Genomic DNA, 25,592 nt, shown 5'->3' on the forward strand with positions numbered 1-25,592 from the left:
CAGGAAGACGGCGAGCAGCAGTGGTTAACCTCTGAATAACATCACCTCGAGAGGCTACGCACCCCTGAATTAAGCTGCTATCTAATACCCCATCAGAAAGGATGGCTTTGATGTGAAATATGAAGAACAGAGATGTGAAACAGAGCAGACAGACGTGTTTTAAAAGAATCTAGACATGTTACAGTTTGCAACGTACTCCTTTTGAAAGCATCTACTACATAAGAAACATCTAACACTTTAAATATCTGGCTTGGGTACGTATGTGCTCCACTGCTGTCACAGCATGCAGCAGTCACACTTAACCTGGGAAAATTACGTGTCCCTGTTTAGATGTAGATAAAGAAATCCAAAACCTTAGGTTTCAAATGCCACCCAACTCTGGCAACCATTACTGATAGAATAAGTGATAGTGGCTGTCATTATGGCAACGGCATATCCCACATACAAAACAGTTTACAACAGCCCAGAACGCTCACATAACTGAGCCTTGACTGGTTTACATACCCCAAAAATATTTTAAATAAACATGTGCTCCTTGGTGCTGCAGCAGCAACACTTCAAAAACAGCTTTTTGTTTAAAACCCTAGATGAAATCTCAGCAAAAATACGAGCCCAGAAGAACATGAAGCTCATGGTTTGCTTAAATAGGCAAGCTGACAGTGTCCTTTGCCTCCACAGCGCATACATACTACTGAGCACACGTTTTAAATATTCCTGCAGACGGTGATAACCTGACTAAACGATGCAGGAAAGGAAAGGGTTTCCTCCACCTCGAGTTTTCTAGTTCCATGCATTATGCCTTTCGACATACTTCAGAAAAGTAACTGTACCAAGCAATTCGATGTGCAGCCCACACTTGTTCCATTTCAATGCAGGAACCCTGCTCAGCTAACAAAACCTACGCTGAGTTATGAGACACTTTCCTGGAGAAAGATGACAGAAGGGTTAAATTATATTTGTATCGTGGAGAATTTAGGGAGTTTCTTGTCATTTTTGTCCTTTATACAACTGCATACAGATCAGGCATTCTCTGGTTATAGGGGAACAAAATTAACTCAAGCAGCAACTACCTTCATGCCCACAATTTGTTTCAAGATCCCCTTGGGTGCCTGACTGTTCTGTCACTGTCGCTCACAACACTGAGGGATTTACTGAGCAATACCAGGAGAAGTGAGACAAAAAGGCTTATACATAACAGATTTGATTTTTGCTCTACTACTGCATTTGTCTAGCCTTGGTACTCCGGTACATAACTTGTTCCAACACAGTTTCTGCCTGCAGAGCTTTACTTTACAAAGCATCGTAAATAAAGCTACAAAACTGCTGCTGCCTACCTCACTTCCAAGAGGAACTATCTAAATTCTGACTTTAAGGACAACAATTCAGGATTACTCGTTTTCCAGAATAAACTTTATGCTGGACCAGAAAAATCAAATAGCCTCTATTCAGAGGAGAGCAGCACTGCTGATTCTGGCTCTCCTGAAAACATCCCTGCTGACCTGCAGATAAAGGACATCCTATTGCCACATGCAGAGAAAGATTTGGGAGACCAGGACTCCAGCTCAACCCACTGCTCTCTGGAAAACCTGTAGTCTTAGAGCTCTGTTGCAGTACTACACACTCACTGGGCTCCTTCTGGATGCGTAATACTTCAAGAAGTGCTCCGTAATTCTCCTATGACAAGCACTATTGAGTTCAAGTTATATTTCTTATCAGGACTTTCCAAAATACATAGAAAGAATTAGACAAAGATTTGTTTAAGCTTTATTTCTTCTCACTGTGATAAAGATAACATGCTAGCGATGCATCTATTTTCAAAGAACAGGCTAATTGCCCCTTGCAGAAGAAGTGCTTTCCAGTATTACCAAGCTGTTTTATTTATACTTTCATTTTCTTAGGGAACTGTTCCTAATAGGCATGGGAAGAGCGCAGAAGAATGTTCTTGAAAAATGCCAACAAGCTCAGAAATACCATCGAGATCTTAAAAAAGAAAGAAGTATCAGTGGCTAAGCTGTCGATCCCACTGAGTTATATGCAGTTAATAGCACAGAGCCCCTGCCTTCTTTGGGTACTAGGGCTAATTTCTATTCAAGACCAGCATGCAATTCCCACATATAAATTTCTCATGCTCTGTCACCGAATGTGATTTTAAAAATAATTTTTAAAGTCATTCAAAAATATGGGTAGTTAAGCTTTAAATATTCGCTTCCAAGACTGCAAAATGTCCATAGATTGAGGCTTTTTAATAAACATCCATCAGGAGTAATATGTAAAGTTGAAATCTTCGCACATAGAGAACGTAATAACAAACTCCCAAGGTCTTCCCAGCCTTTTTCTGCAGTACCATCCTTATTTTGTGACAGATGATAAACACATTTTTTTGATAGCCAGGGGCTGAGCAGAGCACTGGAGTCTACCACTCAGAGCACGGATTTCACAAGTTACATTCATGCTCTTTGACTCTTGAATCAGTTCTGCTTGTTAAAATATTTAGAAGCAACAGGTCTAGGGGATAAATCAGAGCTGTGAACTAGGTGAATCACTGAGGAATTCACTCACCTCTCCTAATGCACAGAACGTTTACAAGCTTCTCCTCAAGACAATGAAGTATCTTACTCAAGACAGCTTACACCAATTATAGCTGAACACGTCGACACAAAAGCTGCCCCTGCATTACTTATTCAAGGGTACATTCGCCCAGACAGCACTGAAAAATAATCACTACAAAATTAGCTATGTATTAATTCACACAACCAAACATCCGTTCCGTACAAGTTTTAAAAGGATGCTTTCATTTGGATGACTGCACATTAAAATAATAAATCATTTCTATTTCAAATTATATTTACTTACCACATGGCACTTGTTTGTTGTCGTTTTTTTAAAGCTCTTCAGTATTAACAAGGAAAACATACCTGTTTCTGCTTGTTCTTGTGCATTTTTATCATCTTTTTTTCCTTCACTTGACTCAGGTGATTCGGGAGTCCTTGAAGCTGATTTGAATCAGTAACTACTTACTTCTCAAGTCCTGCTGACAGCTGCCCACCTCAACCTACAGAAACATTCCTCACCTCCAAAGTATCTCTCCACTAACTGGTCCCCTCAGAAGACCTTACTTCAAATCTTTTCGGGAGGCTTGTTTGTGTTCCCAAGCAGTGCAGAGCTATTTATGGCAAAGTCTCTGCTGGAATCACAGCCAGAATTTCAATAGGCTGCACAGCACAGAAAAGCCAGCGGTTCGTTTTCTGTTTGCAAATAACAATATATTTGGAAATAACATACTGTGCTATTGTTTTGCACGTACAGAACAGAAGCCTTTAGGCGATGCCTTTCTTCATTTGTCACTGGGAATGCCACAGCTTAAGAGCACTTGGAGCATCTTGATTTGCTCTTTTTGCTGAAGCCATTACAAAACGTACACCGCAAGTTAAAAATCAGGAGCAGTACTTTAGAAAAACATCATGATTTGGCAACGCCTTTCAAAATCAGCTACTGCAATTCTGTAGTCTGGGTTGCCCTTCTGTTGTCAATATACCAAACAATTCCTGGAAGCTATCACGCTGTTTCAGACTCCTCTCATACATTCTTTGACCAAAGCTTTTATTGCTAAAGCCAAAAATTTCTAACACTTTTTAATCTCCACGTGTCAGACTCCAGCATGCAAGAGACCACTGCACCTCAGACACATGTCAAGTGCCTCCTTCTAAGGAAGGAAAAATGAAAGTTTAAAAAAAAAAAAAAAAACACTCTTACCTACCATAATGGAGAAGGAAAAGAGGGAAGGAGGGAGGGAGGCACGCTCACTAGATGAATTTCAGGCAGCCTGCTGGAGAGCGCAGCGCCTGTGAAGGTCACAAGTGCAACTGAAGTTTCAAGCAGAGACGAATACACAGCTCTGCCTATTACGGGATTGAGGAATAAAACCTTCAAATTATTTCACTTACTATGGACATCCACTCCTTTATTAGTTCATTTTAATACTTAGTGCATTTTTTACTGTGGCACTTGGAAAATAATCTTCCCTTCACCAACTGCCTTTCCCCCCCCCACACTTTGCAACTATTTTCCTGCAGTTTTTACTCCAGCCCAAGCATACACGCCCCGGCGTCTTCAATTTTTGTTGTAGTTAAACAGAGGCCAATACTAGTTTGAAGCCTGGACTTCCAGAGCTTCTTAACACTCCTCGAAAAGAGGCAGAACAGAATCTACATGTTGACACCTCGGTAAGGCTGACCCTCAAACTTAAACCACATCTTAAAAATTTACAGTCTACAAGTCTGAGCAAAATACTGAAATTTATTCTTAAGGGAGTTACTTTAATCTCATCTTCTCTATCTATAAATTAGCAACCTTTCTTTGATCTTGGAAAAGTTATATAACAGCTATAAAACCAAGGCACAATATTTAGTTATATTACTATCCTGCAGAGACCTCAAAGCTCCCTGCAATAGCTTTTAGTAGAAGTTTTGGAACCCCATTTTGGGCAACACGCATGCTAGCCTTACAGACAAGGCAAAAACAAAGGGGTTAAAATGAATCTCGGCTCAGCATCATTACTTTCAATTATCTTCGTTTCTATTCTTCCTTATCCCCTCAGGATAATTAAGCCTAAATTTTGAACTTGGTAAAAAGTTAAAAAACCACACAGATATTTATTCAAGGTAAGCCTCATTGAAAATACACGAGTTAAAAGAACGTGAATCGGAAGGAGCCAAACTTCCACTTGAGCGTTACGTAAGAGCAGAACTTCTGGAAAACGAGTTTCAACACACACACAAACAAGCTTACAAGACCAAAGAGGGCTGTGTACATCATCTTCTCTTGCTGACTTCTTCAAAATGACAGCAGCCAGCAAGGAGGAAAGATTAAGCCAGAAGTGCTCCTACACAGGATGCAATCACTCCGTCATGTCATCTTTCCTACCCATGTACATGCGTAATAGCCCTTGCACAGGAACACAAGGATCAGAACAGAGATGACCTCACAGCACAGCTGTAGATGACAATTTAGATCACACTTTGGATCTGCAGAAACAGCAAAGGGTGAGAACGCTCCACAAGCCAGTAGAGGAGTTAAAACAAAGTTTGGTCTGAGCTTCCTCAGGTCAAATCAAGGAAGAGAATCTACAAGCTCCAGGGAGCCAGCAACCTGGTGTGCGCAGTCCTACAAGTTTGGTTTGTTTTTAAATGCTATCTCCTTACTGCATTTTCCTCTGAGGCATCCAAATCTTGTCAGAGAGAACTGCTGGGTTAAGCACAGCAGCAGTCCTGCTCCACTAACAGGATTGTCATGTTACTGGCCTCCACTGCTCCCCAAGAGTGGGCTACTGGTCCAAAAGGGACCACAAAATGAAGACCCTGCATGGTTCTTGAACAGAAATATAAAATCAATGAGGTTAAACTACAAAATCCCAAACGCAAAGCTGTGAGAACAGAGAAAAGCAGGAGGCTTCTGCAGAAGGTTGGGGCAAAACGCCCACAGTCCCTAAATGCAGCTGATGAATGCCTCGGTGCTGCCCCTACATCGCAGAGCCATCTGCTCACTGCTGGACTAGACCATGACGAGGTTTGCGTGCTTCAGTTGCAATTGCAGTTTGTTCATATTGACCTTTTAGGAGAGGTTCTCCAACAGATCCCAAATTCACTGATATTAAAGCTCTCCATATGCAACGAGACTATGAACGAGCATCAGAATGCTGAGGAATTGTCTCCGTTGTTCCTGTGGCTCCTTCACACCGTTACCCTGCACCCCGGGGAGGCAATCCAGCCACCCCTCACCACCCTGCTCCACCACAAAGACCTGTCACACTGACAACTGTCTGGGGAAACTAATTCAAGATAAAAAATTCCTCTGATAACCAATAACCCAAGGCATGTAATTTCCACTCAGGCCAGTTCCCCAAATCAAAACCTAACAGCAATGAAGAGCTAATGCAGGGCTTTCTTTCAGTTCTGTCAGTATCTCTACGAATGACCCCATTTACAGAAACGATGCACTACAAACACTGGGAAATTAAGTTTTGTTATGCAACTACATCAGAAAAAAGTCCAGGAACTCTCAAAAGTGTCTTTCAGGATTATCATTTATGAGAGTTCAAGATAAAAAAAAGACTTTTATGCATAAATTTTGTCTGCTGAATCAAATTACTGAAAAAAGAGATCTTCACACTCTGTATGAGCACTATACCCAAGCACATGTAGGTCAACCTCCGCGCATCAACTTCTACCTCCTGACTGAAGAAAGGCCAGCTGCAGCCACCGCTGTGAAGAGTCCAAGAATGGCCCCTCAATACTTTTTATACTCCTTGGGGAAGAAGCAAAATACAGTCAGGAGCATTTACAGACAGGAATATAGTACAAATGCTTCCGAAGTTTAAATGAGCAACTACAGCCTGAACTCTCAAACACCTTCCATGTTCCTGCATGTATGTGGGGATATTTTCTCAAGTTCTCAAAACCATCAAGCATTAACTGTGCACATTCCGAAGTCTTGTTACTCCCTGAGCATTAATACAAAAACTCCAATTGAAAATGCAAAGAAAAATATTTCCACCCAAAACACATTTTGCACACCTGGGAAATCAATCTTTCTAACAATACCACTCCTAAATCCTCTCTTCCTGACCCTAATTAGAGTTTTTTAAACCCAAGTTAGATGCAAGTCTATCTGCCCGAGGGTTTGCCACGTGGCCCAGATAGGCTGGGTTTCTTAATGGTGCTATCACTTGGGGATGGCTGGGAGGAAAACACATTCTTATGAAGAATGGCTGACCAAGTAAATAATTTCTCCTCCAGTGCTTAACAAAAGCACGACAAGTCAGAAGAGAGAAGCTTGCAGCCCCTTCTATTTCTGTAACTGAATTACAGTCATGCACAGAAACCTCAAAGAATGATTTGCAGTAACATCAACTCGATGGGAACACCCTACCTGGCACCGGTAGCCTGCACCCGCATTTTGAAGCCAGGGGTAACAACCCCAGCATGCCAGCAATGGAAAACCAAAAAGCAAACCCACTGCTAGGTAACACCACAAACAGCCCCAAACAACGCCCTAAAGCAGCCTTTTGGGTAGCCAGAAAGCGAGGGACAGTGCACTGTTTAAAGGAAGCCCTGCTACGTAAATCTAACACCATGCAACACCATCAGAGCATCAATTCCTCACCTTGCAGCGTGAAGGGCGAAGACAGCAGTGCCTGTTTTTCCCCTTTTCCCCTAAAACCCACGCACAGTACAACAATATCCTATTTCCAGCTTACCTGTGTGCAAACCCTACACGAGTAGCATCTCGCTAGTGCATGCTTTAACTGAGCCATAAAATATGAGAACAGTTATATTGCCCATATTGCACTCAAAACTGTCTGGATTCTGACCTAAAGCCCACCAGAGCTTCGTGAAGGGCGATTCCCAGCCGAGGCTGGTTCAAGGAACACACTTCCTGCACTTCTCCTCCCGATTGTCATAGAAACACGGCAGCTGCTGTCACGACTCACAGAGCTGCTGCCTGTGTCAGAGCTTTTCACTCCTCTTTTTTTAGAGCAGTAACGCTCACAGTTTCACATAATTACCGAAGGCTGAATTATTCCACAAAACTTCGCACTCCCTACTAAAAATACTGTAGACGGTTATGGTACTGCATGTTATGAATAATAGGAAAAAAGGTCTGGAAAATACCCTTAAGGCAGTAAGAAAAGCATCTTACACAAATAAAAGAGCTTCAAGAGCACAGTGTTTCCTAAAAGGAAAGCACAGGCAGCCTCGCTTCGGTGCCACGAGCAACGGGCATTTTTACTCCAGGAGGCACAGGACACAGCAGGTGCACTGCACACGCACTTCAGGAGCGCCTGAAACAGGCAGGCCTTGTTCTCTAGCACCTAAATGCGAGACAAGACATTAGTTTAAGTGAAATCCCCAAACAAGGGATCAATTTTTCAAATCATATTAAGAGTGGTAAGACATGGTAAGAATAGATTATCGTTTGTTACACGATCTAAAGCGCTTTACTGTAAAGCAATCAGTCAGTAATCCATTTCCCAATTAACTGAGATGCTTTTCTGCGAGAACTTCCAAGAAACTAAACCATACAAACAGCAGCACAGCTTTTAAGAGAAACAATAGCAATTAATAAATGCTGAACAAGAAGGGTTTGCTTCTCCTTCAGACTGCTTGTGTGAACACTGGAGGATGGTTTGCCAGTCGGCTCCTACCTGCCCGAATCCCCGCTGCCACCACGCAAGGGGGTCCCGCACTCTCCTCCTGCCCTTGGGCACATTCCCACCACCCCTCTTCATTCACACCATGAGGGTTTGCACATCCCCACAGCCCTGAGTTCAGGGATCTGATCTGACTGCAAAGTAACCCAGTAAAAATAAGCTTTTTTCCCCCTACAGCAGCGCAGACTTGGACCAGCTTCAGTCTACAAAACATCTCCAAAGGCGATCACCAACTAGGCAGGACCTCGGTCAAGCAGCAGTGCACCACATGAAGTTTGACCCATTTTATTAGGGCAGTGCTTTAGTGCAGCCTCCTAAAATTACCACACGGAACCAGTATTAGATATATTTATTGCTGGCCTTCAGACTGCACGTGCTCGGAGCATATCTTTAACAGCAAAGCTCTAAAGTCCTTTTTGTTAAGCTGTTCTACCATTTGGAGTAGCACAGCACTTAAAGATCAGGGTCTCGCATTGGCTGTACATAAAATCCTATGAAGAGACTGCCTCCCTGCCACAGTTCCTCCTCTTCCTTTCAGCAGCTCGCTCGCTCGTCACGCTGTGCTGGCACAAGCACACGCAGCACTGAGAACCAGATCAGGGTTCAATTCAGCTGAGAAATAATCCGGTCAAAACCACAATTTTAAGTATTTTTCAGCTGGATCGGCTTCCCAGACAAGTTCATTGTGCAGTTACACGCACACTGGTGCCAGCGGAGTGGGAAGGAGTGCCTCTTTAAGCAGAAATGCTGCCAAACATGTAGCCATGGCCTAAATAGGCAAGTCAGAAGACAGCAGGGGGAAAAAAAGGCAAACAGTACAGCTAGGAACACCCAGCCCTTAACTCTTACTTCAGCACTGCACCCACCAGGCGTTTCCTTCATTTCAGCTCTCTCCCATGCACGTTCTGTGCAGCTACAGAAGCCTGTTCTTAGGGTGGAAGTACCCAAAAAATGCAGCACCTTTAAAATTCAGGATTTTTACAGAGCTGTAATCCACCAGGATCTCCACACTCCTCTGTAGGGTTGATGTCTGATGGCTTCATCACTGTAGCTGCTGTATTCACAACACTAAAACCACAAACAATCCTCCTCCCACCTGATTTTTCATCTAAGTGCAAAAGCTTCCCAGAAGAGTGGAGCACACCACGGGTCAGCATGACTGACAGGCTGAAGTGCCCAAGCTACCGAACTCTCGTCAGGAGAGGACAACAGCTTTGGGGAGCCAGACAGCCTCTTACTGTTGAGCTGTCTGCTAAATGCTCTTTGTTTGGGGCGACCTCACAAGCACACACTTCAGCCAATTCAGACCAGCGCTTCCTAGAGCACAGCAGCCTGTTTCTCTCCAGATGCAGCCAGCCATTCCACAAACAGTGGAGGTTAAGAGCTGGAAGTAAGAGCTGTAACACAGAAGTGGCCTGAAGAATACAGGCAGGACAGGACCATAACCTCAGTGGAGTTTTTTGTTTTGTTTTTAAATATCCAACAGCGTATTTCGTATTACCCCTTTAAACAAACCTACTGCTAGTCCTCTTAATTGACATCACTTTACGAGCGGAGAACTTAACCACAGCTCTCAAACAGATGTTCAGCTCCCTCCCATAACTGTACCCCAATCTTTCACCAGCATTAGTATCCCAAACCCTCCTCACGCCTTCTGAGAATTTTTCTCCTCCTCCTCCTGCCTCACTTTGCATTTAAAAAAGCCCATCCACCAGTTCTATAATGATCCCATTGTTCCTCTTCTGCGACTCCTGCCCACAGCCGCAGCTGGGTGGGAGCTCTGCTCCCCAAGTGGTCCCCCCAACACCACCCCACGTGGAAGCCACGCAGCTGCTCAGCCAACAGCACAGGAGGTGCCACCAGGAGCAGTCTGCAGGGCACAGCCACCCAGCTTTCTGAAGGGAGGCTCAGCAGCTCCTACCCTTATTCCATACAGGTGTTACTTGACCAAGAGAAAGTCTTCTGGTAAGGCAAGAGAAGACAGCGAGCTGCAGATGCTGGTAGGCTGCTCTTTGCTGCAGTTCTCATTCCTGGCCTCAGTTTCCTCACCGTTAATGACAGCTGTTTTGGGGTACTGAAGACAAAGCACCACTGCTGAAGCAGTAACAGTCCCCACAGCTGCTCTGCAGGTTTGAAGTCTGCCAAGAGCAAGCACAAAACTACACTTCTAAGATAAAACATACCTAGAATCAAATGGAGAAAACATTCCTGAACAGGAGAAGTCAAACTTTGTTTACATCTCTGACCACACTCAGTTTGGCTAGGGACAGAAATGTGACTTCATCCCTTCATCATCTGCACAAACTGCAGCAGAATACAGCAGTGTTTCAGCTACAAAGAGGAAACACGAATCAAATGATAGGTTACTAACAAAGCAGAGAATGGTTCTGTAACAGCACCCACAGCAGATACTCCAGAGCCTCCTCCAGAGGCATTCAGGCCCCAAGCAGTTAAACAACTTGTCCACGATGAGGGCTGATCTCAGGGCTGAAGCCTAGGACTTAGGTTCCTGGCTCCCAGCCTTGGACGCAGACCATCAGACTTTTACGTATCTTTGGATTACACTTGAAAGAACATTTAGATACAGCAGCTTGACTCCTTTCCTTCTGCCAAGTAATTAAACAAATTTGACTTAATTTGTTCTGAAGTACAAACTCATTCCATTAAGCTAACGTCTAGTTTTCAAGGATGGTTTAAACTCACGGTTCTCAAATTGTTTCCAAGTGGAGTTACCACTATGTTGCCTCTCAGAGAGCAGAACAGCAGGAGAACAAAACCAAAGAAACTGCAGAAAATCTCTGTACTCCTTTTCTGCAGCTTCTACTAAGAAGATGTGGTCCTGTCTGCTCTTGAGCAGTTCTGGACAGTTAAGTCTTTCCTGCTCTGAAACAGTGATGCCACAAAAGAAGAAATCCGTGCGTTACAGATGCTTTTGATACCCTGAATCACTGAATTTATCAAGGACAATGACTGTTTTCACCCCTGGAAAAGTCTCATCTCATCTAGCATCCGGGGTCCAGATTCTTCTGAGTAGTCAGGATAAGAAGTTGAGCACTGATACGTTTTGGGAGTGGGCTCCAGAAAGACAAATAGGAAGTTGAGAAGGGAGGAAGACTTCTGTTGAGCAAAGAATCAGCTGTTTCAAAAGCAGAGACAGCAGAAGCCACGTGACAAAAAGGCAACCTTCTGCCATCGGTTAATTTTAAGGACATCAACTCTGATGCTGACACTCAGATTTCAACTTGAAGTCCAAGTTCTGTATTTTACCTTGATGCAAACAAGAGCCAGCCAAAGCTGACAACCAAAGACAAGCTCCAAACGTGCTGAGATTGGAGGGGAGCTGGCTGCTCCTCACACGGCCACGCTCCTGAAGTTACAAAAGCTCTGCCAAAGCAGAGTGGTGCAGCCTTGGCCATTGCCATCGTCACTTCCTAGGTTTCACAAGTTTCCCCCCTTGTCCTTCCATCTTCACCATCTCCAAAGGAAATGCTGTTGCATCCACCTACCACACGGTGCTTAGGAAGCCGGAGAACGAAGAACTGTCACCTGATAGTTCACGTGTCAGCCAACAAACCCTCAAATACTGGCTTTATAACAGCCAGCCATTCTAGCCTCAGTACCCACAGAACTGGAGGCCGTTCCTATTGTGTGGTGGTCAGACCTGACCCCAAACCTACTGGAAGCTCTGTACCAGCACTCTGCAAGCGTTTTGAAGTTGCTGCCATCGTTATGCATCGATAGAAGCATTGCTCTCCACTGGTCTGTTTTATAGGCAGCATTTTAGGGAGACTGCGGGTTCACATTCTGCTGCTTCATGTAATGAATGGATGCAGGTCCCTTGGCTGACACATAGTTAGTGCTAACTTCAACAAATATCACAACATTCTGTTCAGAATGGGAAGAAAAAGTGAAACGTACTTCTTTGATTTCTTCTAGGTTTGTTTTCTTCACTTGGCTGTTTCTAGGAAGTCTCAGTATTCCACAAAAGTCAGTTCTTCAAATCCCAGCTCCAAAGCCACTTCAAAACCCCACGCCCTGGTACTACCCTAGCCTAATTGGCACCGTCCTCAGTCCCAGCCATGGCTGGAGCCCACGCTTGTTAGCCTGCAGACCACGGCGGTTAAAGAATCACTGAAGTTTCAGACAGCAAAATTTTCTTTAGCTTTCACCATGGAGCTGCCACAAAAAGGCAGACAAAGGCGGGGAGGGAAGAAAGGTCAGAGCAGACTTGGAGCCACTGCCGACTTGTCCCTCAGTATTCTGTAGGGGGACCAGGAGCATGCAAAATTGCTGTTCCCATTTTGCAAGAACTACACAAGGCTTCATTTTATTAAGGTGAACCTTAAAGCCAGAAGTACAGAAAAAAAAAATAAGTTTCAGCTACATCATCAACCCAACAGGATTACAGACAGACGTTATAAAGCATAATTGGAGCTCCAAGGACTGCAGGGAAGGTAAAGCTGCGTTATGATTAGACAGCTGCCTTTTAACAATTTCCAGTATGTATCGTGGGAGCCAAATACCCAGGAAGAGCTTAGAATTTCAGCTCAACAAATTCACGACAATCAAGTATAACACCAATGCGGGGACCTCGTTCCAGGATCTCGGCATTTAATTTCAGGCCGTCTCGCAGCACATTGAGGGGTCTGCACTTACTCATCGGAAGTCAATTACAGCTGGCAACGACACAAAACTGTTCTTTGGGTCACAAAATGAGAAAGCTACGTGTTCCATACGGTCCAAAACACTTAGGCAGTTTTCTGGAGAGCGTTCTGAGCGGCTGGCTGAACCGAAGCTGGTTAATTCTCCTACGGTGACAGTTTCCCTGCACTCCACCCCCTGCCTCGCTCCCGCAGCTGCTCACCTGCCCGGAAGGAAGCAGGAGGCCAGCAAGTCATCTGGCGGAGAGCAAAGTACAGCACCTCACAGCAGCTAAGGAAGCAAAGGACAAACTATTTCCTGACTCCTGCATTTCCAGTTCCCTGCAAGAGCCGCTTGTTACTATTATGTGAGCGTCACCAGGACTGTTGTCACCAAGAATTATTTGCAAGCACCTGCCACACAACCGGAATTCTTGCAATACTGGAGTATTTAGTTTGATATGAAATTAAAATAAAGGTTACAGAATTTAAGTCTGTCAGAGGAAAAAAGAGATTGTATTTCATTAAACTGTACTTTGGAGTTCAAGCTTGGAAATACACTCCCTGAAAAATTCAAAACTCAGCTTTAAAAAATATTACAGCCCTCTTGCTTCCAAAAGCCATCTTTCAGCTTGTAAAAATCACACAAGTCTTTGAGAGTGCCTTGTTTGCCACAAATTGTAGCTAATAAATAAGAGTAAGTCTCATGTTTATACTCATTTTTCAGCCTTTGGAAGTTAATCCGAACCACACATCAAATGGGAAAATAACGGGAACCGTAGTCACCACTTTTCTAAATACAACATTAATCTCACTTGTCTGCAAGTCGGAGCATTTGGGTATGTTTAAAAAAAAGAAATGTTACAAATTCCATAATTGACAAGGCCAACTGCTAGCAAAGAAAACTTAACTCCTGATCTTACAGGTTGTATTACGCAACCAGGAACTCATGGCCCAAGAAAGAGAGGCCAGCGCAGAGCACAGACGAAATTTTGCTCGCTAGCACCGCTGAGCAGCACGCAGTAAGTACGACTCCTCTAACAATCCCCAACCAAAACGAAGAACAAGCACTTTTTGCAGTCACAATCGCAGGCAGCCATCTTAGTAAAAGATGACATTTGTCACTGCCAGCACTAGTAGCCCTAGCTCAGAAAAGTTTGAGCCAGTTCCCAGTATCATTTCAAACGCAAAACGTCTCTCCTTAGGAGGCAAGCACACACAAGTATTCTGATTTCCTCCTCTTCTGGCTAATAAAAACTGGAAAAATTGGGAAAAATCATTTAATCTTTATCCAATACAAGCATTAATTAATTGCCACGACACCTCCCTGTGGAACACACCTATCACATTCCCCATTTTGCAGATTAGGAAAAAGCACAAAGCAAAAGCTGAATGACAGGAAAACATAACTAACGATTTGGGGAACCAATTCCCGCAAAATACTTCAGAAGCCTCAATTTAGCCCTTCTTACAAACGTGAACAAGACTCATAGCGCAGTTTGATCTGAGTCTAGGTATCTGAATGCACATTTACTATCCACCTGCTTTGCTCAAGTTGCATACAATACAGATTGCATTCGTGTCTTTCTAAAATGTACCTAGAAAGTCAGAAAAAAAAGTCACAGTAAAAAAAAAGATTGCTCTTACCTTCTGCTACATCATCATCTACAGCGCCTTTCACCTGAGAAAAACACCACTGAATGTCATTTCCTCCTCCAGCTCCTGAAAAACACAATACAAAAAATGAGACCCCCCCAGAGCAACACAAAGAGCCCACAATAGTTACTAACCGAGAATTTCAGACAGCATTGCACCCGCCTACTTCCTCAGCAATGATGTCGGCACAATTGCAAGTTGCCCCTCCCCACCTTTTTCCTTTACAGATATTGTTTTTGTCATTAGGGGCTTGCCAGCGTCCCAAGCAATGTTTGTCAAAAACAGCGTAAGCAGTAGCAGCGCTAAATGCCTCTCACCGAAAGCTCGCATGGCTCAGTAACGCGGCACTAACTTAAAACACACTTAAAACGAGAGCACATAACATCCTACTTCACATCAAGCTTCTTCCTACTTTATATAGCAGAAGCCCACTAACACACGCACACAACTTCATCAGCAAGTGACAGAAAAGCTCTGCATTTTTGGAACATTTCAATCTCTCAATCAACATAAGCCACGCACGTCATTCAGTTCCTCCTCCCACAAAAACAAAGAACTGAACCTACACACTGAAGGCTAAAGAAAAGAATTTTACCACAAATTTAGAGTCTCTTCGCAGAAGTAACGAAAGCAGTTATCAGCTTAAAAAAAACCACCACCACCAAATCCGAGCAGAAAAGCAAACAAGCAATCTGATGTTAACAAGTTCTACTACCATAGAAAACGGATCGAAGAGAAAACTTCAGGAACATTACTGCCTCGGCGGAAGGCAGTGATTCATTTGAACCCTGCCACCAAAACACACAAAAAAATCACCACCCATTTCTTTTGCATTGCATTCTGAGCAAATCACTGTGGAGCTGAGTACATACAGGAAGGGACTGAAATGGGCCTGCCTTTTTTTTTTTTTTTTTTTTTTTTTTTTTTAAAGCCACTGTCAAAATGGAACTTTTCCTCAACACAATTCAAACAGGCTGAGCAACAGATGGCATTTACACATTAATCCAGAGGTCTGCTACCACTTCTGGCATAACAAAGAATACAGAAGGGACTTCTTCTTTCTCCTACATTAATTTGAGGGGCAAAAACAAGTCCAAGATATGGAAATCTGAAATCCCAAAACATTCTTTCCAAAGATGACCAAATGGCTCAATGTTAACTGAAGTGCTAGACCACGACCAGACTCCAGCATGCATTTTTCGCTCGCCTTAATTTCTTTTCTGAAGGACTCCAGGCAAGCAAACTACATAACCCGGCACGGCGAAGGCAAGCACGAGCTCCCCGCTCCACGAGAGATGTCAGAAGGCTTTTCTGCAGATACCTTGGAAGGATCTGCCGTGCTCGCCTCTCCCATTCCCCCCAAACCCGTCCAACCCATTTGCTTTCCTCTCGCCACCCTCTTCATTTGTCATTTCGCAGCTGGCACCATGGAGGCATTTAAAGGGGACGGCGTATAAGGAAAATCGCTGCTCCTTCTGCATAATGCCAAAATTCTGGTTTTCCTACAGTTCGCTTGAACCAAGTGGGCACTTTTTTTTTTTTTTTTTTTTTTTTCTCCCTGGCTAGAAGAGGAGGGTGGAACATGGAGGGGGGAAAAAGGCAGAGCACAAACCCAACGCTGCCTCCCTCGCTTGCTCCCCCGGAGGCAGAGCACCGAGCAGGAGATCCGATTTGCGGCGGGGGGGGGACACGAATTGGTTCCCAAAGGGAGAAACCGCAGGGGGAAGTGAGGAGGAAGAGACACCTCCTGCACACACACACACACCTCCAGCACCGCGAGCACTTCGGGATGCAAAATGGGGCTCAGGCACAGGAAGGAACGAGGAATAAAGCAGAGAAAGCCCCCGTTATCCAACCGCATCCCGCACCCGGCCGGCTTTGCTCCTGGCACGGGGCACGCCTGCCCCGAGCCCCCGGGGGCCCGATCCTGTCCCCAGGCCCGGTCCCTGACCCCCGGGGGGATCACCGTGCGGCCTCGCCCCCCGAAGCTCCCCCTCCATCCCCTTCCATCGCGCTGCGGGGGCCGCGAGCCGCCCCCGGGCCGAGCAGGGGGGCGGCCGCCCCTTACCTGCCATGTTGGGGCGGCGAGGCGGGCGGGCCGGGCGCTTGGCGGCGGGGCGGCCGGGGCCGGGCCGGGGGAAGGATGGCGGCGGATGGCGGAGGGGTTGAGGCCGGCTCCGGTTCGTCCGGCTCCGGTTGGGCTCCGGTTCGGCTCCCGGGGCTGCCCCCGCTCCGCGCCTCGCTCCGGCCCCCCCCGCCGAGCGGCTCCACTTTCAAAATGGCGCCGGGCGAGCTGCGGGTGACGTCACCCGGAGGAGGGAAGGGGACGGGGGGGAAGGCGGAGCGGCCTCGCCGCCGGGCTGGGCCTCGCCGGGCCCTCGGCGGGCCTCGCCGCCCGGCCTCGGCTCGCTCACGGGGGGCTCGGAGCTGGGACCCTTCTTGGGCTCGTCCCCGGCGGGCTGGGGGCTCTCGGTTCACCTCAGGGCCCCAGCGCGGCCCCGCCGCCCTCATGGCTCTTCCCCATGGAGCCCCAGCCCATTTTAGCCTCTTACACCCTTTTGCCCCCCCCATCACCTTTTAGCCTCCAACACCCTTCAGTCCCCCCAAACACCTTTTTGCTCCCCAGCACTATATGATTCTCTGCTAAGCCCTGCTGGCTCAGAAGCCTGCCCCTTCCACCCACATTAAGGTCCCCACTGTTATCTCACAGGACATACTCAATTCAATCACTACAACCCATTTTAACATCTTGTCAAAGTCATGGGTTTCCCTTTGCAGGTGTTTGTGCAGGCTTCCCCCCCCCCCCCTTCTCGGGAAGGGCAGGGCTTGCAAATCCAGATTTCACTTTGAGATTCATGAGCTCACCCTGCACGCCCAGCACTGCCACAAGCACAGTGTGCCTTCAGACAAGTTTCCCAAGTCATCACGTACACTAATTTCGCATTTCCAGCTCAAAAAAAAAAAAAAAAAATAAGAAGCTGCTTTTCTTACATGAAAGACCATTCAGTTCCTCTTCAAGTTCAGTGCAAAAGAGAACTGTGGGAACTGAACACGTCTAAACAAACGCACCAACGCAGTTGGGCTCCCAGTGCTTGAGAGTAAACGCCACAAACCCAGGACTAGGTCACATTGTAGGCTACTTCGGACAAATGCAGCTTTATCTCAACGTTCCTCAAAAACCACACATGCAAATCAAGTAATTATTGCAAGCAATGATAAAGCAATGTTTGAAAAATGCTCAACACATACAGCACATTCTGAAGAACTGCAACTCACCTAAGGTTGGGAGAATCTGGAACCATGTATTTTGCTTGGTCCATCTTGACAGCCACCCAAAAATCTGAAGACAGACACACCGCAAGTTTGAAAGCATTCACAATCAAGACAGGCTTTTTTTTTTTAGATCACTGAAGTGTTAAGGGCCTTCTCTTAACACCCAGGTCCACACTTCCCAGAGCTCAGGAATAAATTGACTCAGTTCTATAAATCTGTGGCCATATTCAGTCAATTCCAGATCTGGAACAGGTCTTGTTTTGGGATTCCTTAAAGCCATCTTTCTCAACCCTAAACAGAAGTGTTCTGAAACCACTTAGCAGGGAAGATTGCAAATCAAGTCCAATTTATCCATTGCTTTCTGTACTATTAATACAGAATTTGGCCCTCACAGTAGCATAAGCATTGTTTCAAGAACTTCTGCTGCTAAAAAAAAAAAAAAAGGGCAAAAAAGCAAAGACTTGCAATTAGCCCTGTAATATAAATTAATGAAGCTTTAGTACATACCTTATAATTAGAACAAAGTCCTTCTTAGAAAAGATTTAATATCATGGTGCCAGAATGAAAGATCATAATTCCAACATTTCAGGTTTTTGTTTTGAACTAACTGAGCTATAGAACATAATGAAGTATAATAAATAATTAACATTAAATCACAGCCATGGTAATTAGCAAGACAACTTGGGAATCAGTCTTTGCTTGGGTGTTCACTTGCTAATTCAGACAACGCAAGTGTTCATTCCAGTATTAATGGTTAGTGCAAATTAGCGAGAGTGTTTTGCAGCTCTGACTGAAAGTTTGTAAGCACATGCTTATGACCCTTTGATTTCACTGGAGTTTAAGCGTTTGTTCAGGTGCTCTGGGGAAATAGTAACCGTAATATGTTAAATTTCTACACAACCACCAACAGTACAAAGCTTTGCTGAACGTTTATTCCAATTATGCTTTACTCACTAGTTCTTGCTATGCAAACCAACCCCTTCAACTCAGACTAAAAGACCATCTCCAGGAAATGAAAATGCTGTAGGGACAAGAGACCCACAGAAAACTCTCTCTGGTTGTGTTTGGTAAGGACAGTGAACTACATACAGAGTGGTCAGTTCACAGCAGCATAAATCATGAGCTGCAGAAGTTACAACTTAAAGTCAAGATGTGAAATCTGACTGGTAACCAGTTTAAATAATAAATTAATGTCAAATCACTGATCAAACAGCTAAGGTCCAAAGAGTTATCACCAACTCATTTTGTATCTGCTTTAGTTTCCTAGTAATTTGACCCATTAGACAAGACTATAATGAATTACAATAATTCAGTTTAGAAATAAAGGGAGTAATTATCACCAAAATTATCACTGGAGTTTAGTTAATAGCTGAGCCATCCAAGGTCACACAACGGTTAACATCAGGGCAATTTAATTCCCTACAGCATACCCTTCTGTACTTCCTACTGTCTAGCTTGAAGTATCTCAGCAAAAGATGTTTCCATTGCTTTTTGGGAGAACATTTCACAGCCTAACAGGCTTTACTCCTAGAAAATGTTTGCTAATATTCACCGTGTGTTTCCCCACTCTTAATTTCACATAATTGTCTCTGTGCATGTAGCCACTTAATTAACAACCATTATCAAAACACTGCTAAGTCATGTCTTAATACTGCCAGGTGGAAGTTCATGCTTCACAAAAGGTCAGGCAGACCCTGGTTTTGTAATGAGTTGCAGGCAGACTTGCTGGGTAAACTGCACTTGGTGCAAGTCCCAACCCATCTAACTTCTTTGAGGTTACATCAACACCAACCTCAAGCAGGCAGGCCCTTAGTGTTATTTGCGCTGTGCCAAGTGCCATGCCGGGAAGTCTTCTCTGGGCATGCATTTGCTTTTGCTGACAGTCAAGCTTTACCTGAACTGGGCTTGCTTTCAGCAGGTCCCACTTGTAACGCCCTGGAGATCTCCATTGCCAGTGGCCAGAGATTTTTGACCAGAACCAAGGTTTAAACAAACGTTTAAGGATTTCCAGTCCTAAGCTTTCGCATGACAAAAGCATCTATCAGACCCTATTCTCTAGGACAGTTCCAGTGAAGTCACTGAATTTTATTTTTGAAAAGGGAAAAATAAACGTTTCTAGCAGTTCTTAGCATCTACACTGTGGAGAAAATATTCCAAAGGGGCATAAAACATCGTTCTCTCCTGAGCACTCACTGGACAGTTTCGTTTAAGTATTAGCAATGATTAAAAGCAGAATAGGATGGTAGATTAGCGGCACTTGCAATTGGTCTGAAAGTTATTTTCTAGAGTGCCATCTCCCAAAGGAAACCACGCAACAGTAATATCTAATGGTTTGTAACTGAGCACCCCAAACTATTCATCACTGGAAAGCCTATGGAATGAGAGCTTCCTAACTTCAGTAAACAAACAGCTTGTGTCACCTCAGAAGTGTAAAGTTCATTGGATTAAAGCTCTGCTATTACGAGGGGTAGCCTCAGAATTTTCTATCAGAAACTACAAAGATTTTTTCTCTTAACTTCAGCCTGGTGCAAGCAAACAGAAAAACTAATTAGGCTTGGAAAGAATTTTATGCATTCATTAAAGCAGGAGTTTGCAAAACTGGTTTAAAACCAGCTCTGAAGATGATCTGTTTAGAGCAGGTTTAAATTATAATGATTGAAACCACAATTTGCAAAATATTAGTTTAATGGATTATTTAAGCACAATTTGTACAGGCTTCATCCACCTGAATTTTGGCAGGAGATTCATTTTAAAGTGAGTGCAAAATTACAGGCAAGAACACAGGGAAAACAAGGCTTCTGGTAAAGAAGAAAAAGGTCTTAGATGTAGACAGGAAGCACCTGTCTGGGGTAGGAAAACAAATATATATATACACACACACACACATATATATAAAATATATATTTTTTTTAACTAGGAGGGCTCGTTTGGGAGGGTAGGAGATACTCCACTATTTTACAATTAAAAAAAAAAAAAAAGGATAACTTGAGACACATACAAAAGTTACATTATTACTGCCTTTAAGTGTTTCACTACGTTTTGATGAGTTATAGTTAGCTCTATGGGAGGATGAATCAAACCACAAAATATGAGACCTGTCATAGCAAACTAACTTTATCCTATTGAAACTAAAACTGCAGCTACAGGACAAAATAGGAGATTCACAAAACCTAAGTTGATTCCCTCCCATAATCTAGTAGCTGAGATTAACAGAGCACATAGTTCAGGATAACCTGGTATCTCTTCATCTTTGAATCTTCCATCTCCGGATAAATTGGACATAACTCAGAGCTCTGAAACCTGTTGGCAGTAGAAAAACAAACGAGAAAAAACATAAAACAACCAAAAAAGCAAAATAAAAAGAACAGGGATCTTAAACTAAGCACCAGAAACACAAGGCAAGGTGCTCAGAAAATGCTTTTATTCTAGTAAGAGCGATTAAAGACTAGACCACATTGCCAACAAATCTGCAGCACATCCACTGCTAGGCACTTTTAAGAGCAGATTAGATAACCACCTACTGGGAATAGCCTAAGTAGAGCTGCTCCCAGCCTAAGGGCAGGAGATGTCTTAGCCCTTCCCAGTCCCAGTTTTCACTACTGATGCAGAGAATTCACATTTGTTATCTTGAAAATTTTCTTTGTACCAATTAAAAAATCAAAGTAATCCAAAAGCGATAAATGCATTCAGAGAGAATACTTTAAGAAGTATTACACCTCTTTGTGCTATCAGTCTCTAGGACAGGAATAATTAACATTCTCCAATCTCTTGGAATACACTGAGATTGATGGAACAAACACAACAGTAACATCAACAATTTTTACAAAAAGTTATCTTGGGGTAAAAAAAAAAAAAAAAAAAAAAAAAAACACTTCATGCACAGACTTAACTGATAACATGCTGCATCTCTAAGAAGCACAGAGTAACACACAGGTGAAAAGAGCCTTGCTCACCACCACCTTTATGAGGCACTTTGCAGGAAGGGGAGGAGCTAAGATAAAGAACTGCAAAGGGTCTTGAACGGTTCTTTTTATTTAGTTGTTTGTTTTCAACGTCTAAACTTCATGCGCTATACACAAAAATGTTTCTTTTTGAGGAAGGGCTGCAGTGGTATTGAGGGAGCAGAATTGCTCGTTCCTTACTAATAAACCTAAATAGGTAAAAGAATGGCTTCAGCGACCTCTATGAAATGAGTTGGCTTAACAAAAGCAGGAAGCTGAAAGCAAGTGTGTTAAAAACATTGCTGTCTATAGGATTTCCCTGTTATTTTTAATAGTGGGGTTTAGTATCTTCTATTTTCGATTCTTACTAAAGCAATGTACTTTTATGCATTAATGAACAAGCTATTATCCTTCACCACGAGCTGGAAGAATTACGGCTGCACACGTTTATTTCAAAAGGCATAAGTAAATACAAGTCTCAGCTCAGTGCTATAGTTATCTCGTATGTATCTCTGAAGCTATTGTTAATAAAACATATGTAAAAGCCAGCTGATCTGAAAAGAGCTCAGTTGGCTCTTTGGAATCATGTTATGGTGCTTTGAAGAAGCTTGTAACTTTAGTAGGATATTGCAGTAAGGAAGATAATTGCTAGCTCTGTGTGGTGCTAGCAGGGTGTATGAACTTCCCACATCAGTGATCTGACTTTGCCAAGAGAAATGTTCCTTAAAAAGCGTGGATTATGGGAAGGGATGATTAAATGTGTAATTTGGAATAAAATGCCCTTGCAGTCTTTGAAGTCAAGCATTCTTGCTCCTGATCCTAGCCTCTAGTCAAGTCTTGTACTTTCAATCAGCTTGATGTTGCTAACACTTCATGGTATTTAGGGGGCGTGAACAGACTGATGTCCTAAGCCCTGGTATTGTAGAGAGAAGAAGATTTTCACATAAGAAATTCAGCTGATATTTTGGTATCTTTCAAGGAGATTTTAGCTTCTGTGATTCTAGAGGGAAATGTGAAAATATGACATAAAAAAAGAAAGGAGGGGCGGAACCAAATGCAAAGAGCCTCAATATATATCTTTAAAACTCTCTTGATTCTTAAGCCATACACTTACTATGACTCTGAGCAGTAACACTATTGCTTCAGTATGTATGGGTCATGTGTGCAAAAAACGATGTGTGCAGGTAACTGGCGTGATTGGTTTTAGCCATTCATTAACTTATCCCTTGATGTATGAGTTAATTTACCTTTTGGTTTTGTTTTCCTTTTTATTAATAACAGCACAATAGCACAATATTTCCAGGGCGTTTTTTTTTTTTTTTTTTTTTTTTTTTTTTAAGTTTTAAAAATTTCTTCAATTTAGCAAATATTATTTGAGCTGAAACTGTTCTGAAACATTCTCTGCTTGCTTCACTTTGTCCCAGAGTTCTTCTGGTAACAGGTTTGTAAGAGTCTGAAGGTAATGCCAGGAATGAACTGAGAAGGGAAGGAAGGGAGGCCAAAATAGCAGACTGAATTGTTCCATTCACATGGCTTTTCTGCTAGGGAATAAGTTAACACTGTAAACAGGAGAGAGGTGTGGTTTGCAGATTGGACAGGAAATCCTTAGTTCTAATCCTTGCTGTGTTGTTGATTCCCTTGGAGACCTTGAGCAAATGCTTTCTGTTCCTATTTTTTCATTGGAAATGAACTAGAGATGATGGCACTTAATTTGCTCATACGAGCAGTCTTTCAGTTAAAACATTTATAACATACTTTAAAAACAGCTCATGGTACGTGGGCTTGTAATCAACTTGGCTACTTGCTTGAGGTTATTTCCTTATATTGCTCTGAGGACCAGGGACCTTGGGGGGCCCAAGTCATCATAGGCTTTGTTCTTCTCACTTGTAACAATGCAAAGCAGATGCTTTAGCAGGGATATAAGAAAATGTAGCCCCACCAACAGCCATTGTCTATTTACGACACGTAGCCAGGCACTGCTCTGCCATCCTTAGTACCCACTGTGGCTGCATTTGGCCCTGTTGTAAAAAGATTTCTTAACCTTTTGCCTTTGGGTTGCAGGGAGCACGCCTGCGAGTGAAGATGTGTGAGAAGGAATGATGGCTGGGGAGAGTATATTTTTAGGAGGACTCTTCTGTGTCGGGCCCTCATTAGAAGCCACACGCTCTGGGTGTTGAGCTGTGTGGCAGCCTCTTGTGCCCTGAGACCCTGTGTAGCAGATGCAGCTGTCTGGCAAGCTATCCAACTGTGTCTGACGTGAAGGGTCCAGGAGCGGGAGGTGGTGATGCTGGGCTGGGAATACTGAAGCAGCATAGAGACTGGAGGTGTGACAGCCCTGTGTGAAGGCAGATAAATGGTTCTGATTATTTATTGTTGTTTTTATTGATGTAAATGACTGTTTAAGTGATGAATCAGACTCACATCCTTATCAACCAAGTTTAATTGGGGAGAAACTGTGGTTACACAGCCTGTTAACGGGGGCATGGAAAGGCAAAAACCCTAGATGAAGGATGCCTTCATCTCAGGTTTCTTGGATTTTCTGTAACTTGTGTTTACAACTACAATTTCAGAGGTACTGAGCCTGGACAATTCATGTTAGTCCATGGAAATGTTTCTAGAACAGAGAGACTATTTTCCTCTATCACATAATTAGAGAAGGAAAGCTTATTAAACAGTTGGCTGTTACTTACCAAACTTCTTCAGCTTTTCACTTAGCTGCAAGCATTTCCAGTTGTCAAAGCTGCTGAGAAACGCTGCTGAAATTTAGAGAAGAAATTTCTCAGCATTCTTATTTGTAAATATTTTTATTTAAAAAATTAACTCTTGCTCTGAAAACCTTTGTGAACTAGGCATAGTTTGAAAGACATCTGATTTTGAGAACCTATAGTAACTGGGTCATGTTTTGCATAAAATTTGCCCCAAGCTTGATATGCTATCCTGAATTTAGCCATGAAGTTTTGCAAGTGTAGAACTCAATTCTCTTACAATGCTTCATTGTAAGAATTCACCTGCCTGGTGGGAATCTCCCTACTTGGTCCAAGACATCTTCCAGTGTTCACAGGGTCTGTTTTTTCCATGCTTCTCCATTCAGTCTTCCCCCACATATTCCCCTACATTACTTCCTTCATCTCTCCCCTTGCCCTTCAAAATCCAACCCAATTCTTTGATCCTCAGAGAAGCAAAAACAGATCGAAAGTTGCAGCAGGCCTAGTTGTTTTCATTTTGTCACTGCTGTGCAAGTGACTATATGTGCATGTGCCAGGGCACGCAGATGGCCAAATAACTTTCGTGGCTTTCAATATCAGGACTCAAATCACTAAATTACCAGCTCATGCTTTAGACATTTAGTCATTCACAGCTTGGCAACTGGGAAGCTGTTTACAAGATACCAGTGAAAGAGACAGAAATTTGAAATTAAGCCTGCCAATAAATCTCAGTTTCTGCCACAGGCAACTGCTGCCACCCAAAAGGAAAACATATCACTTTCTTCAAAGACCCCAGGGCTGCCATGCATTCAAGGTCTGCAGTAGAAGATGCAGCCTGAAGTAGCTGTGTAGAGAGAAGCCCTGAGATATAGGAAAAGGGCAAGTTGTTTAACAGTGATACTTAATTGGCCTACTCTAGAGACTATTTAAAAATCCTAGACAACAGTAAGCCCTGAATTTATCTGCTTATTGACCTTCCTCCCTTTCCCTTTCAGTGCCTTTATCTTCTTTGCACCTCTCTCAGTATCTGGAATTGAAGAATTTTTCCTTTGAAGTTACTTTTATGTGTTTTTTAACACGAACCTGTTTCTTGCTTTCTCTGCCTGTAAACAGAGAGATTTCTGTATTTATATCCCAGAAGAAAATGTATATATATTTATTTATCTTC

At 43.4% G+C, this 25,592-nt stretch overlaps 1 protein-coding gene across 4 annotated transcripts in view; it reads right to left on the reverse strand.

The window, feature by feature from the left end:
* The window catches only part of PPP2R2A (protein phosphatase 2 regulatory subunit Balpha), a 43,975-nt gene extending 22,244 nt beyond the window's left edge, over nt 1–21,731 (reverse strand). Inside the window, exons 1-4 of one of the 4 annotated variants that reach the window (XM_035345066.1) lie at nt 21,668–21,731; nt 21,012–21,078; nt 17,782–17,845; nt 14,497–14,571 (exon numbers count right to left, since the gene is read on the reverse strand). In XM_035345066.1, coding sequence (XP_035200957.1) covers nt 14,497–14,571; nt 17,782–17,845; nt 21,012–21,078; nt 21,668–21,684 — 223 coding nt within the window. In that variant the 5' untranslated portion in view covers nt 21,685–21,731. Of the gene's footprint in view, nt 1–14,496; nt 14,572–14,822; nt 14,851–15,220; nt 15,273–16,573; nt 16,802–17,781; nt 17,846–21,011; nt 21,079–21,667 lie in introns of those variants that run through there. The other 3 variants (XM_035345070.1, XM_035345068.1, XM_035345069.1) reach the window with 3 other exon arrangements.
* Nucleotides 21,732–25,592: the final 3,861 nt, after the last annotated feature.

Source organism: Oxyura jamaicensis, chromosome 22 (genome assembly GCF_011077185.1).
Source record: "Oxyura jamaicensis isolate SHBP4307 breed ruddy duck chromosome 22, BPBGC_Ojam_1.0, whole genome shotgun sequence".
Lineage (NCBI taxonomy): Eukaryota > Metazoa > Chordata > Aves > Anseriformes > Anatidae > Oxyura > Oxyura jamaicensis.